Source organism: Anabrus simplex, chromosome 4 (genome assembly GCF_040414725.1).
Source record: "Anabrus simplex isolate iqAnaSimp1 chromosome 4, ASM4041472v1, whole genome shotgun sequence".
In the NCBI taxonomy this organism is placed as follows: Eukaryota; Metazoa; Arthropoda; class Insecta; order Orthoptera; family Tettigoniidae; genus Anabrus; species Anabrus simplex.
The window spans coordinates 355,544,729-355,561,028 of record NC_090268.1 but is presented as its reverse complement, the minus strand read 5'-3'; the positions used below and the strand labels follow the sequence as shown (position 1 = coordinate 355,561,028).

The 16,300-nt window shown below is 38.8% G+C and overlaps 1 protein-coding gene across 1 annotated transcript in view; it reads left to right on the top strand.

Annotated features, from left to right (window-relative positions):
* The window catches only part of Naa35 (N-alpha-acetyltransferase 35), a 92,017-nt gene that overhangs the window by 44,876 nt on the left and 30,841 nt on the right, over window positions 1-16,300 (top strand). The window contains exons 6-8 of the mRNA XM_067145766.2: window positions 6,267-6,453; window positions 8,424-8,605; window positions 8,685-8,876. Of these exons, the coding sequence (XP_067001867.2) occupies window positions 6,267-6,453; window positions 8,424-8,605; window positions 8,685-8,876 (561 nt within the window). The remainder of the gene's footprint in view (window positions 1-6,266; window positions 6,454-8,423; window positions 8,606-8,684; window positions 8,877-16,300) is intronic.

Below are 16,300 nucleotides of genomic sequence, written 5' to 3'. Positions count from 1 at the left end.
CTTTGCAACGCATGCGTGTCTTAAAAATTTTCTACTTTCGGATCTTCTGTTATCTCTTTTTGAAAGTTGGCGGGTATAGATCATATTCAACCCATTATTCCACTCAGTTCACTGAGGCATCAAATATAACACATTGCATGGCGTAATCATTGACCGAAATGAATACATAACACCATCTTTTTTTTGCAGGACTTTGTCGCAAGGTATAATCTGAACTGACACTAGGAACACGACGAAGATCCAGTGCGGTGGATTTGGTCAAAACTAGCCAAAAACTGCCAGGAACTGGATCCGGGCCTCTTACAGATAACAAACATACATAAGAGATGCAAAGAAATAAAAATATAACAGTAATAAGGGCAAGAACTTAAATTTATTATGGAGAGAAAATCAAAAAAAAAAGGTGCATAGGTAAAACAAGGGAGCCAAAAATCAAATAGGTAATATTAATAATATGTGGCCCATAATCAAAATACACCAGACTCATAGATTATAGCACCTTCACACACGCTTACTTTCATAAAAGACGTGACGAAAAGTTTGGTATAAGGACTTGACATCTATATTAATTAATTGAAGAATATGAATTCGGGTGGGTACAAAACTTTTCTTTGTAGCACATCGGGTCTAAACAGTCTTAAGTTTAGGGAGTAACAGCACCTAATCATAACATTCTCCCTTTCACTTCCCCAGATAAGACATAAAACTCTCAACAATAAAAAATCACATCCCCCGAGAATACAATATCATTAAGTAAAAGAGCTTAAAACAGGAAAAGAGAGAAGGGTGCACCGAGCTCATAAAAATAAATGCAAAGAGAAAAGGGGAAGTTACCATGGTTTCACGCCAAACAACTAAAAAATATGGGAAGGTACCCGCAAAGAATAAAACATACTAAACTAGAAAATAGGTCAAGAAAGCCAATGACGGCAATGTGAAACGAGCAATAAATAAGTAAATTAGGCACAAAAGGTATCACGAATCAGGCGTCAGAACCACACACGCTCACACAGAGACCAAGGGGTTAGGTCGCCGAAATAAAGGGACGTATAAGAACGTCAATGCACAGCACATAACAAAATAAACAACCGCTCTCGAGCTCAGACAATATGAACCAGAAAGTGGTCCATTTTAAAGAGACGGAGTGTCTCCAACACCAAAACACACAGAAACAGGCCAATCGTGTTGTTAGCTTGTATTCATACCAAGTCTATGAAGTGGACATGAATTATACAGAACACGCGATAAAATAATAAAATATGAGCTCAAGCGGAATGTTAATGAAGCGACATGAGTAAAAGGTCTCGGCCGGCACACAGCAAACAATCTCATACAAACACACATGAATCCGTGTCACCTTCTGTTCTCAAAACAAACATAGTGAATCAGTAAAGGAAAATCAAAGTTAACACACAAATAAATTAGAAACACCCGTAATGAGGGAAGCCTTTCTAACCCAACCATGGTGAGCACAGAACAAAGCAATAATAAAACCAAGAGAAGATTAAAGAAAAATAAATACCTCGATTACATAAGCAATTAACATTCACGAAAGGCCGAGATGTGTACAGACATCTTGAATCTTTTAAAATATCTTTTATATGCCACAAAGGCGACTTGGAAATCCAATCCTTCCATCTTCTCAAGTCAAAACTCCCCACCCTAACAACCAGAAAGAATAACCCAACAAGACGGGGCAGAAAAAAATGCTTTGACCTATGCTAACGTATGAGATGCCATCTACCAGAATAAGGAAAGATACATAGTGGTAACAACACATGATGGGAAAGAGTAACAGTTCATAAATACAAGAGTTCGCTGGGAACGTGAAGACTTAAGAAAAGGCAAACGTACCATAAAATGATATGGTGCAGTTGAAATCCTTGGTCTAAAAATCCCCTCGAGACTTTTTTTGAATTATCATGTTCACACTAGGGGCTTCAAAACTCGTAACATCACTGGATATCATTATTCCTCTGCTCACAGCGACTGAATAATTCTTTCTTTAAAAATGATTTTTCTAGTATAGTTGGGGTAAAATTACTACATTTTTCTACTCGCAGCCCTTATTTCTTTCTTTAAAAATCATTTTTTTAGGGTAGTTGGGGAAAAGGTACTACATTTTACTACTCATAGCCCGTAATTTTTTCTTTAACAATGCTTTTACAGATGATCCTTTTAATGCCAATGGGGTAAGTACAATATTGCTCACCTGCATGGCAAATGCCTAGCTATGTGGGTGGACATACTTAAGTTCAAACATTGGTCTCAGATTTTCTTCACATTATTAGTATTATACTACTTAACAAACGCACATGAACGTTGCATTTAAGATCTCGAATGCCAGACACGCTCTAACATGTCCTTACAAATGACTGCCGGGCTGAGTAGCTCGTACGGTAAGAGCACTGGCCTTCTGACCCCAACTTGGCAAGTTCGATCCTGGCTCAGTCTGGTGATATTTGAAGGTGCTTAAGTACGTCAGCCTCGTGTCTATAGATTTACTGGCATGTAAAAGAACTCCTGCAGGACAAAGTTCCGGCACCTCAGCGTCTCTGAAAACTGTAAAAGTAGTTAGTGTAACATTAAACCAATAACATTATTATTACAGATGACTCTAAATCACTATACGGAGAATATTTTCGTCCATGTGTAAACACTACGATAAATATAATAATACGAACAGCTACGAGGGCGAATCAAAAGGTAAGTTACACTAGCTCACCGGGAGAGTACGCTGTGTGTTGTGACCATGGCCAATATGGAGCAAGCTACAGTAACTGCTCTGGCACGTCTGATAGGTAGGTTGGTGTGGTAGCCCATCGTATTGTGTGCAGAGCGGACTAGGCTCAATGGCACGTCAACTGGATGTTCACTCCAAATTTGAGTTTACAGTCTCTTGGGGACTATGTGGAATGGGCTAAACAGTTCAATTGCACGGACATTCATGGTGAAATCACTGCTATATATGGTGAACGTGCAATCTCTCACCCAGGTATTGTTAAATGATGTAAGCAGTTTGACGCCGGATGCACAGATCTCATGGACGAATATCACAAAGGCAGCCAGCAACGTCCAGTACCATTGCAAATGTTGACCATGTGGATGGGATCGTTGGAGAGAATTGGCGCATAACACTGCAGGAAATTGCCAGCATGCTGAACATTTCATATGGTAGTGTGTTCTCTATTGTTCACCAGCACCTTGGATTTCATAAACTGTGTCAAAGATGGGTCCCACATCTGCTCACCGATGTTCACAAGGGACAATGTTTCCAATCGTCACTGGCGTTTTTGCAATGGTATTCTGTGCAGAGCAACGAGTTTCAGCAGCGAATCATCACAGGCGATGAAACGTGGGTCCACCACTTTGCCCCTGAAACAAAGAGAACATCAGTGGAATGGGTGCACACCACACCACCACCACCACGAAAGAAGGCCAAGGTCCAGCCTTCAGCAAGAAAGGTAATGGTGACGGTGCTCTTTGACAGTGTGGTGTACGTGGAATTAATGCCGAAAGGCACGACAGTCAACTCGGCTTCATATTGTCAAACGTTGAACCAGTTGCATACGGCAATTAAAGAAAAGTGGCAGGAAAAATTGAGCGCCGGTGTGATTTTGTTTCATGATAATGCAACACCTTACATGGCCCGCCAAACGTCCAAACTGCTACAGCGATTCTAGTGGGAGTTATGGCAACATCTTCCATACAGTCCAAACTTGGGGCCATGCGATCATCATGTGTTTGGTAAGCTGAAAAAGGATCTTGGTGGACAATGATTCCGAAACTATGAGGAGGTGAAAGCAGCTATCTCCAGGGGGTTACATAGCGCTGGTGGTGATTTCTTTGCATCCGGAATCAAATAGTTGACCGTTCCGAGAAACGTTTACAGTCTCTTGGAGACTATGTGGAAAAGTGAACTTACATTGTATGTTGTCATAGCCGTGTTGCCTGTGTGTAGGTGGTTTCATAAATGGCCATAACTTGGAAGTGTAACTTACTTTATGATTCAACCTCGTAAATATTCCCTAAAGCCATGGGCTCTCACAACCACAAATTACATAAAATGAATTGAAAATATATTCACTGAAATACTCCAAAGGAAAACAATAAACTCTCATGAAATAAGCATGCATATTTACACAAATGTAAAACAACAACCCAATCAGACTGCTTAACCTACACATTTTAATCTAAACACTATCACCTATTATTACAATTGATTAAAATTTTAACTGGTCACGCGACATGCCCGTGCAATAGAATGTGATTTTGCACTCAGTGTTCCCCTTTTGTAGATCTCCATTCGATCTCCGGGAAGTCCATATTTGTTCTGAGTTAGCCATATCCTCCAAGTTGGTTTCCGTAAAGTTCTGGGTCCAGCTCCCGTTCATATGACAAAAGTTCTTGGTTCCTTCAATATCCACTCCTAATGCTGTGAACAAACACACTCAGTTAGTTATCCGTTACACCTTCTGATACTGGAATTTTTCTCAGCACACTGTTCTAGATTCGGGACTTAAGTACGAGCCTTATGCGTTTTTACACACCTCACTTCACTAAATTATGTGACTTGGTGTTTATATTTATTCATTCTGTATAGCTCATCTTTCATGATTTTGTCTGTCTACTGCCTTTTTCACAGTCGATTAATAATAATCATCATCAAAAGTTTTCAGTCATCCTGAAAAGGTAGTCAAATACCAGTTTCGTCCACTCGGCTTCCTTATTGGGAACTAGTTAATGAATCAATATCATTAAAATTATATTTATTTCTCAAAATGTTCATAAAATAAGTCTCAATGTAAAGCATTTCCAAGGCACCCACATACGTGTGTCACGCACAAGGTAAAATAGTCAAGTGTCTGTGGAAAGGGTGATTAGGTTCTTATATGATATTGGTGGAGAAATGGCATAGTACTGGTCGATTCCCCCACCAAAAAATATGGATAACCCCTATCCACGGGGTGTTACGAATAAAATAATGTGGTGATCAGGTAGCCATATTGTTAGATGCAGATTGAGACTGGTCCATAAAGAATCCGATCATAAATTACCGAATTATGAGCATAGCACTATTTTCTTCTCGAGGGGAAGCCCCTGTCTGAATTCTCTGTTGAACTGTAGCCAGATGGATTGTGGAAATTTGTGTTGTTATGTGAGACACAAATACCTATTCTCATCATTAGTGGTACAACAAAGTAAATGGTTCTTATAAATTCAGATATTAATATTATGACTTTCTGACTTGTGTCCCGCGTTGATATAGTATTGATTCACATAGGGAACTTGAAACATCTGTCCTGAATGAGTAAATTCATAATTCCAGTATAAATGGTCTGTTACTGGAAACAATAAATTTTCCAGCAAACGCATTTTACCGCAGTGTGCTGATTAGGCTTCATCAGTTAGTAATTAGCACACGTACCAAGACGCATGGCTAGTGCATATAGCAGACGCCACTGCATAGACTACTTGGAGCCACAGGCAATATAAATGCACTATGAGAGACTTTGTCACTTTTACAAAAATTGATGCCTGCTAGGCCATCATACATATCAATTCCCATAGGGAACCTGATCTGTCCTGAATGGGTAAACTTATAATTCCAATATAAATGGTCTGTTTATTCCACTCTTTAAAATTTTATTCACATCTGTTAGAAAATCTTTGAGGAATCTTGTTTAGGGGTTAACGTGGAGTGAGTAAATAAGTCAGTCTAGTGTATCTCATGTTTTGAGACTTGAGTTGTACCATCCTTTAAGTAAGAGTCGTTTGACATAGCTTACTTCATTAACCACATTGGCACTGAAGATTTAAGACTGAAAATTTCTCATCAGATTATTACAGTGGTGAGCTCACAAGTGCCTCAGTCTTGTTTCGCATCTTATCAAGTACAACTTGTGGATCATGTTTAAATTTGTTAATGAACTTCGCCCCTAAGTAGCAAATCACACTCCATTTCAGTGTGATTTACTTCCACAGTTTGCCCACTCACCCCTAAGTAGGAAATTACACTCCATTTCACTGTGATTTACTTTCACAGTTTGCCCACTCTACTGTAGTTGTGTTTAGATTTTGGTCATGTTGGTAAATCCAGAAATTTTACAAAAATATATTTTCCCCAACATTTGTAAGAACCTTGAAGTAGTGTATACCAAAATTGACTGTTAAAACAAAACAAACAGAAAAAAACCCTTCTAATTCTGTATCTGTTAATTAAACTCAGTGAATAATAAGTAAGAATCTGTGATATTCTGTTTTAGCATGAAGATGTTCTTGCCTTGTATGCTCGCATCAAATTCATGCGGCTCTTTTACCAAGCTCTGAGTAGTCTTGGACGTAGGGAGCAACCTGGTCTAAATGACTGCCAACGTCTTCTAGCTGGCTGTTCTGAGTTGTTAACAACAATGCAGAAAACAGTGGGTAGAGGTGTGCAACCTGCAATAGAATGTAAGGATTACAGTTTCATTATATCTGAAATGTTTTCAGTACTTCTTTACATACCAGGTGAGTCAGAAATATAGCTACACCTTTAAAGTAAATGTACTGTTCATTAGAGAGGAAACTGATGAATGGTATATCAAACTTGAAACTTAATTTGTTTGTTTGAGGTAAGAGTCATGTGACTTAGCTATGGTACTTCATTAACTGTGCTGGCACTGAATATGTGACAGTAAGTTACAGTTACATACCAGAATGAAAGCAAACCTGCAAGACTGGCAAGATGTGATGGCATCTTAACAATTTTGTTGAGAACTGTGGGAAAGTGGAGGAAGAGACTACTGACAACGGCAAGCATCCAGAAAGGGAAACCTTCAGGAAGGCCTCACAATAGCACCAATGCAGCATCATATGCAAGGATTATGGGTGCATTTACCAATAGCTCACAGTAAAGTGTAATTTAAAATCTTTCCAGTCTGTCGAACACACAAGTTAAATATAAACATTACATCATAATATACTTGTAAAAAAATTTTTTTAACAAGGAATAAAAATACACAAAATTGTTTTTAAGTTACATTTAACTGAGTCGACACTGGAAAGTATGGCTTTCTTCATAATAAAATAGCCCACAGAATTTGTCCTCCCAAGGTGCACATGAGCTTGATATCAATCAGTCCAGTGTATCTCTGTTTTCAGACATGAGTGGTGCCCCTAGCAGTTGGTTGGAACTTTGTGAATTTGTTTTAAGGGAATGTGCAACGGTTAGAACTGAGTGAAATTGACCAATCTTGTTTTCACAAAATGAACTTCTGATGAAGCTCCGTTCCACTCAAACGGAAGTCTTAATTGACACAACTGTCATTGTGTTACAGAGAATCCTTGAGTTGAAAATGAATGAAAACCTACAACCTGTTTTCCAGTCATTGACCGGGTCAGGGATGTAATGAATGAAGCAGATATAGGCTGTTAGTACGATGGGGTCGCCACTCCCAAAGTGATTTATTAATGAATGATAGATGCTATGAAATGAGAATGGAGAGTGTTGCTGGAATGAAAGATGACAGGGAAAACCGGAGTACCCGGAGAAAAACCTATCCCGCCTCCGCTTTGTCCAGCACAAATCTCACATGGAGTGACCAGGATTTGAACCACGGTATCCAGCGGTGAGAGGCCGACGCGCTGCCGTCTGAGCCACAGAGGAATCCTTGAGTTATTGATGTTATATGTTCACAAACACTCAACAGAGGAGGGACAAGTGTGGTTACAGCTATCCTTTAGGATATGAATGAATGGTGTTCAAAATCCAGATCAATCAATGATTTGGTGATAATTGGATGGGAAGCATTGTTAGGAATGAAAATCTTGGAGGGGACCATTAATGCTGATCGATATTGTAAAATCCATCATGAACTTGTGGTGCCATTGATGCAGAGTGATGAATACTAATTTTGCTTATTCCAGCAGGATGGTGGACTCCTTCACTATGACCTTTTTGCAAGGAAAATTTTGAATCGTATTTCCAAACAGGTGGTTGGGAGGGAGAAAACAAGTCAAATGGCCAGCCCACTCCCCTGACTTTACAACCTTTGATTATTGATTGTGCGGTTGTTTGAAAGAGAAGTTTTGCAGTTGGAAACCGCAATGGATAGACGAGCTGAAAACTGCAATGAAGGAAGATCTTTGTACTGTACCTATGGGCATATATCGTAAGTAATGAGTGACTATCTGTGCTTAGATGTGAATGGCTAGCAATTTGAGGCAATTAAATGACACCTATTGACGTTGTGTGTCATCATTTAATTTGAAGAATCGCCTTTTTCCAACGAGAATATTGTATTTCCTGTAGCCATAACCTTATCATCATAGGAAGCAGTTGAACCTGTGGCTGTATTTCTGACTCACCCTGTGTTTTCCTTTGGAATTTTTTCCTTTTTCTATTACCACATTTTCAGACAGTTGTAATGATTGACTTTCAGCTGACCATCCTGCAATTATGGGATTTGATCCACTTGTGAATCAGAGACTTTTACCACCGACTTTTCCTCGTTACACAAAAATCAAATCTCGTGTTGAAGCTTTAGAATATTTTGAGGAATTATTGAACAGATTGAAAGTTGTTTGTAAAATAACAAACTATTCATCATTTCATAATGCATTGGTAAGTATGAAAGTATCATTGATTGTATTATTATGAAGACTACTGAATGGCCTGAGTTATAATTTTTCACTTGTTTAAGGAATTTTTCATTGACTTCAGTCGGCATGGTCCATGCATCCTATCAAGATCTGTACTACAGCTACTGTATTTACCACAGTGTAACAAGGTGTTTGGTACAATCAATTTTGTGGATGTTTTGCGTGATGCTGCTAAAAACTTCATATTTCCACCAGCATTCATGCCAAAATCAACACTGCTGAATAATCCACAGGTAAAGAAGGTTTAATTGCAATCCATGCTTGTTGCTTGATCATAAATGTCTACTGTTATGTAAACGGTTTAATGAGAAAGAATCTATATACGGTAAAGCTATTCCTTCCTATTACAACTGTTCACATCTTCCTGCATTTCATGTCATAATATTGAAGTCTCACTGTTCCTCCTATCCTTGTAAGGCATAGTTTTCGTAGTAATTTGCAATACTGAACCTAGAACTCAAGTTTTCCTACTATTTGCAATACTGAACTCTGGCTGCAATTTGCACTGTTTAAAACCCACAAAGTTAACTTGTTAACCTCTTTTGCTTGCAAATTCATGCCTGTTGAACACCATGGGATATACAGAGTGTAGAAAATGTTTCGTAAATTGAAGGAGTGTTAGAGGGTACTGCTTCTCGGACAGAATGTGTAGCCTCAACAATCCACATAGCTACAGGACACAAGGAAGACAGAAAGGAGGTCAGACAGCACCTTGGAAAAAAAAAGCGTAGCTCATTTATGGTCGAGTGTCTGGGAGGTAGACAGCTATGGATCATGCCCCTAGTAGATATTAAAAACTCTTTCTTCATCTAACAAATTTAAAACAGCCTGTCATAAATTTTTCCAGAGTACAAACAGTTGACTTAAATAATTGTATGAGTGAATTACATGTGAATGAAATATCATTTATTAAGTGTATCTTATGTTATCATATCTACGTTTAAAGAATAAAGACTGCATCGTAATCATATTCATTTTGTTTCTTTATGCCATCTATTCTATAATTAATGAGGTTTACTCTCAGCTATTTAGCAGATACTGTAGTATTAACGTAGATATTCTTCAGTGATTCATTTTGATGGTTCATGGTGTGGGTTACTGCCCGTCCTAGTTTGTGTACCATGGGCAATGGCTGAGTGGCCTAGTAAGTGGTCCTGAGAGTCGGGATACCAGTTGCTATAGAATGGGAGTGGGCATCTTGGACATATTCTGAGTCATGGCCTTCCTTGTGCTCGGGCAGCTAGGGCTATACAATCCACCGGTGGTCCCTAACCCGTTAGAGGAGAGATCCTCACTTGGACTATGTATAAGTAGGGTAGCATCCTGCTTCATGAATTTACTGAGCTCAGAACATTTTAAGCAAGCCTTGGCCCTATGGGAGTAACGGAGTCCCACTCCCATTTGACAGGCGAGGGACTCCTTGGAAACAGCTTGGCGAACGAAATGGAATTCAATGAGGAGCTATCAATATTAACGGGGCTTACGGAAGAAAGAAAGTAGAACTGGCTGAGTCAGCAAAGAGGATGCATCTGGATGTGCAGGGAGTAAATGATATTTGGGTAAGGGAAGATAAAGAGGAAGAACTGGGAGATTATAAAGTGTACTTGATGGGTGCTAAACAGGGAAGGGCAGAGTCTGTTGTGGGGCTGTTCATCAGGAATATTATTGCATGCAACATAGTTTCTTCTGTTAGGCACATAAACGAGTGAATGATGTGGGTAGATTTGGCACTGGGAAGATTAAGACGAGAATTGTCTCAGTGTATTCACCATGTGAGGGTGCATATGAGGATGAAATTGAGAAGTTTTATGAAGCATTGAGTAACATTGTAGTCAGGGTCAACAGCAAGGATAGGATAGTGCTAATGGGCGATTTCAATACAAGAGTTGGAAATAGAACTGAAGGATATGAAAGGGTGATTGGTAAATGTGGGGAAGATATGGAAGCTAATGGGAATGGGAAGCGTTTGCTGGACTTTTGTGCTAGTATGGGTTTTCCAGTTACAAATACATTCTTCAAGCATAAGGCTATTCACCGCTACACATGGGAGGCTGGGGGTACCAGATCCATATTAGACTATATATTAACCTACTTCTAATCCAGGAAATCTGTTAGGAATGTATGTTTTTTTCGGGGATTTTTCGATGAAACAGGCCACTATCTGATCTGTAGTGAACTAAGTATCTCTAGGCCTAAGGTAAAGAAAGTGAAATCTGTCTGTAAACCAATAAGGATAGAAAATCTCCAGGATGAGGAAATTAGGCAGAAGTACATGGATATAACTAGTAGGGAGTCCCGAACACTTGACAGAAAGCAGGTTCAGGATGTAGAAAGAGAATGGGTGGCATACAGGGATGCTGTAGTAGCAACAGCAAGGTAATGCCTAGGAACAACTATGTCTAAAAATGAGAAAAAGCAAACGTCTTGTTGGAATGAAGTGAGAGCAGCTTGTAAACATAAAAAGAAGCCTTATCAGAAATGGCTCCAAGCAAGGGCTGATGCAGACAGGGAATTGTACATAGATGAAAGAAACAGAGGGAAACAAATAGTTGCTGAATCCAAAAAGAAGTCATGGGAAGATTTTGGTAATAACCTGGAAAGGCTAGGTCAAGCAGCAGGGAAATCTTTGACAGAAATAAAGAATCTTAGGAAGGGAGGGAAAAAGGAAATGAACAATGTTTTGGGTCATTCAGGGAATCACTGAACAGGTGGAGAGAATATTTTGAAAATCTTCTCATCGTAAAAGGAAATCTTCATGGTGGTGTCGCGAACAACAGAGCTCATTGGGAGGAGGAAAATGATGTTGGTCAAATTACGCTTGAGGAAGTGGAAATGATGGTAAATAAACTCCATTGTCATACAGCAACAGGAATAGATGAAATTAGACTTGAAATTGTGAAGTACAGTGGGAAGGCAGGGATGAAATGGCTTCATAGAATACACTAATAAGATTAGCATGGAGTGTTGGTAAGGTACCTTTAGATTGGACAAAAGCAGTAATTGCACCTATCTGTAAGCAAGTGAACAGGAAAGATTGCAACAACTATCGAGGTATCTCGATTAGTGTACCAGGCACAGTATTCACTGGCATCTTGGAAGGAGGGTGCGATCAGTTGTTGAGAGGAAGTTGGATGAAAACCGGTGTGGTTTCAGACCACAGAGAGGCTGTCAGGATCAGATTTTCAGTATGTGCCAGGTAATTGAAAAATGCTATGAAAGGAGTAGACAGTTGTGTTTATGTTTCTTAGATCCAGAGAAAGCATATGACTGGGTACCGAGAAAAAAGATGTTCACCATACTGGGGGACTATGGGATTAAGGGTAGATTATTAAAATCAATCAAAGGCATGTATGTTGACAATGAGGCTGCAGTGAGAATTGATGGTAGAATGAGTTCTTGGTTCAGGGTACTTACAGGGGTTAGACAAGCCTGTAATCTTTCACCTTTGTTGTTCATAGTTTACATGGATCATCTGCTGAAAGATATCAAGTGGCAGGGAGGGATTCAGTTAGATGGAAATGTAGTAAGCAGTCTGGCGTATGCTGACGATTTGGTCTTAATGGCAGACTGTGCCAAAAGCCTGCAGTCTAATATCTTGGAACTTGAAAATAGGTGCAATGAGTATGGTATGAAAATTAGCCTTTCGAAGACTAAATTGGTGTCAGTAGGTAAGAAATTCAACAGAACTGAATATCAGATTGGTGATACAAAGCTAGAACAGGTAGATAATTTCAAGTATGTTCTACCAGGATGGTAATAAGTTATAATAAGTGAGATTGAATCAAGGTGCAGTAAAGATAATGGAGTGAGCTCGCACTTGCGATCAACAATGTTCTGTAAGAAGGAATTCAGCTCCCAGACGAAACTACCTTTACATCGGTCTGTTTTCAGACCAACTTTGCTTTACGGGAGCTAAAGCTGGGTGGACTCAGGATATCTTATTCATAAGTTATAAGTAACATACATGAAAGTAGTGAGAAGGATTGCTGGTACAGACAGGTGGGAACAATGGCAGGAGGTTACTCGGAATGAGGAGATAAAGGCTAAGTTAGGAATGAACTTGATGGATGAAGCTGTACGCATAAACCGGCTTTGGTGGTGGGGTCATGTGGAGCGAATGAAGGAGGATAGATTACCTAGGAGAATAATGGACTCGGTTGTGGATGGTAAGAAAAGTAGAGGGAGACCAAGACGATGACAGTTAGAATCATTTCTAACGATTTAAAGATAAGAGGTATAGAACTAAATGAGGCTACAGCACTAGTTGCAAATAGAGGATTGTGTCGACGTTTAGTAAATTCACAGAGGCTTGCAGACTGAATGCTGAAAGGCATAATGGTCTATAATGATGTATGTTAATTTTGATATTTTTCTATTATTGTTTACTCCATATTTTACATATGTTCTTCTTTAATTGTCATTGTAATTATTGTATTATTTCTACTCCTTATTTAACTTATTGTTTTCTTCATTAATTGTAAGTAATTATCATGATGCAGTGGAGCATTGATTATCGGAAAATGTTGAGGACTGGGGGTGTTTGGATAATGATTTTTCGGATAACTAATCATTTACAAAAAATATTATGTTAAACACAAAACTATAAATTCATATCACACGTCTTACAAATCACCTTATATGAAGTAATACATTAAAGTAGGCCTACAGTTTAGGAAAAGAGGTCCAAAATTTTCTTTTGCTTCAGAGCTGAGAATTTTTTTTCCCTGCTAAATCTCTCAAAACGTTTTAAAGACAGCAATTGGAAAGCATCAGACTCTTCTTGTTTTAACCACTTCATAACCACCTTGAAGCTGTGAAAAACTTTCTCACTGGATGGTACTTTTTTCACCATGGTCATCATCACTAAACTCTTCGACATTGCACCTTACATACATTGCGGACGTCACAACTGCAGCACTATCTGTCACGGTCAAAGGTTCACACACCATTGACAAAGCGAGGTTGGTCACGTAGGCCGGTTGGCAGGGAGGAAAAAAGCGATGCACCACTACTGGAACTTGTACATGGAATGCAAATTTGAATTTACTGACTGTAACGCTTTCGGTTAGCCAGTGTTTTAGTTTATCATTATTTGTATAATTAATGCTCTATTGTATTTAAATTTCATGTTTTAAAAATCACAAAATCTCTCACTTTGTGACTTCCCCTTTCGGAGAACAATCATTGAACGAGAAATGCAACCATGCAAGCTAAGGGCGCCAATCTTTAAGTTGATGACTTAAAGATAAAAATTTATAATCAAGCTTGGACGGACTCTTATCACAGGGGTGGGGTGATAGTGCACTAATCATTAAGCAGGAGAATTAGAAATCAAAAGGCTAATTAAGGCAGATTGATTAAAGTGAACTAGAAAAATACTATTTATTATATTGAATATAAATGACGACGGTTTAACGAGAACTGAATTTAAAATAGGAAATGAATTTAACAAAAAGTTGAATGACTCTACTTCGCGAAAACTTGCAATATTTTTAACTCGCTTGCTCACCATGTAGTCTTGTTCTGCTGGTCCTTGGAAAGCTTCCATCCTTGTAGCTGGAACATCACCGGTCGTCTTTGAGATCTCTTCATCTGCAGCTAAGTACCATTCCTGCCTTGCTAAATGCACCGACCACTAATTGGAAGATGGCTTCGACACTAACACTCCCTATTATGCTCTATCCCATATATTGGAGATGAGCCCTAAGTCATAGTTAGAAAAACCTCCTTGGGTTATGTGGAGAGGATACTCAATTAATAATCCTTCCAACTTTACTGAAAATGTGCCCTGAAGTTTCATTTCTATCTTGTTTAATACTACCTATTGTCTTAGACTGGTACAAACCGGTCTAGTAGCCGAGCTGTACGTACTTCCTGATGAGAGTGGCTACACACCCCTCATTCAGAAATTCCTAAGTACCACGTCGTGGTAACGAAGTAATTAATGTAGAAGTGATAAACTATCACACTAGTCCATTATGGTACAACAACCATAAGACAAGTTCTCAGACCTACAGCGAATACAAGATCGAAGAATCAAGAATCCAGAAGAATAATAATAATGAATGCAGAATGAAGCCAAGAGCTCCAACACGCCCTTTTATAACCTTCTCTGGCTCTAATTACAGGTCGCTACACGTGGTCCAATCAGTTGACACGTCTCTCCCCACTCCAGATATTAGAGTAGATGGGTCCCAACCAAGATATCAACTGTTCTTCTATTAGCCCTTTCACTCAGTATCCATGGCAACATGACGCTCCTTTGAAAATATAGGCGGTGATCAGTTTGAATTATTCTGGTCGAAATACGGTAGCTGTCGTTACAACGCTTGAACACGTGCTCGCTTTTCCCAGAATTTGATGTCTAAATTTGTCCTTCCTTCTTCCTCGGTGATGTGGCAAGATAGAGGAAATCTACTGCAAGTTAAATTTAAACGAATGTCGCAAGAATCTAAGTGAATATTAGGATATTCAGCCCTCGTTTACAAGTCGTAGTTACAAAGTAATGAAATGATAGTGAGCAAATGATTAAACATGAATTATAATGAAATTACATACCAAGATAAATATCATGACGTTAAATTCCTGAATTAATTACACATAATAAAATTAACATAATTACACTGTGACGTCTGGAACGTTACATACGCCCCCATGAGTTCTTAACAAATATTACATGAGTTGAGAACTCACACACTTACTCCCACATTGACATGAAATACCTCTATTACCTCCCCATTACGAGTGACATTATTTTCATACAATTAATTATATCTCACTGTCTCCATATCTCTCTTAGACTGCTTACCCTTGCGAATGTCTGTTATTTCAGTTCATCTTGAGGTTTAGATACTAAATTATGCCCAACATGAGCAACTTTCCATTTTTTAAAACAAGATTATCTTTGAGAATATAACATAATATATATACAATTCAGATTACAAACTCTCCCGAGTGTCTATTAGTCCTTTTACTCTCCATCTTTCCGACATTCTTTGCTAGATAGCAGTAACACGTTCTCTTCCAATCTTTTACATTAAAACCATGGAAAACAAATGATAAAAACAATTTACACCTTAATCACTCTCTCGAATGTTTCAACCTTATCTTGAAGCAGGATGCAATACACTTCACACGAATACACACGCGATTTAAGCTCACGGTAAAATTATTGCAAGTTAGAAATGCACATACGGGAAGATTAATTATTTGCCGTCGTCAGCTTTAATTAGCCTTCGGTAACATCTCAGAAAACAGATAAGATATAAAATTTCATGGCCTCACATACAGAAAACAGATGATGTATTGTCAATGAACGAGCGTAAATCTACCGCTACACACAAACACCTCCCTTGTTTACAAACACAACTAGGAAATACCACCACAATTGAGAGGTAAACTCATTCCGCTCGTAGTCTGACATAACAGGTAGCAACTTCCCCGTGTTACTGACCTCTATCTCACAATCCGGTTCAGCCACCTCACACGACAGGTATCTCCGTAAACTACTAATGTTATATGAACCATACACTACGCTCTCGCATTCAATACACAGACGTATTGATCCATCAGACTTAGGCACGACAATTAAGGGATTAACGTATTGACTGTTTGATAATTCAATCACATCGTCTGCTAACATAGCTTGAATTTGATC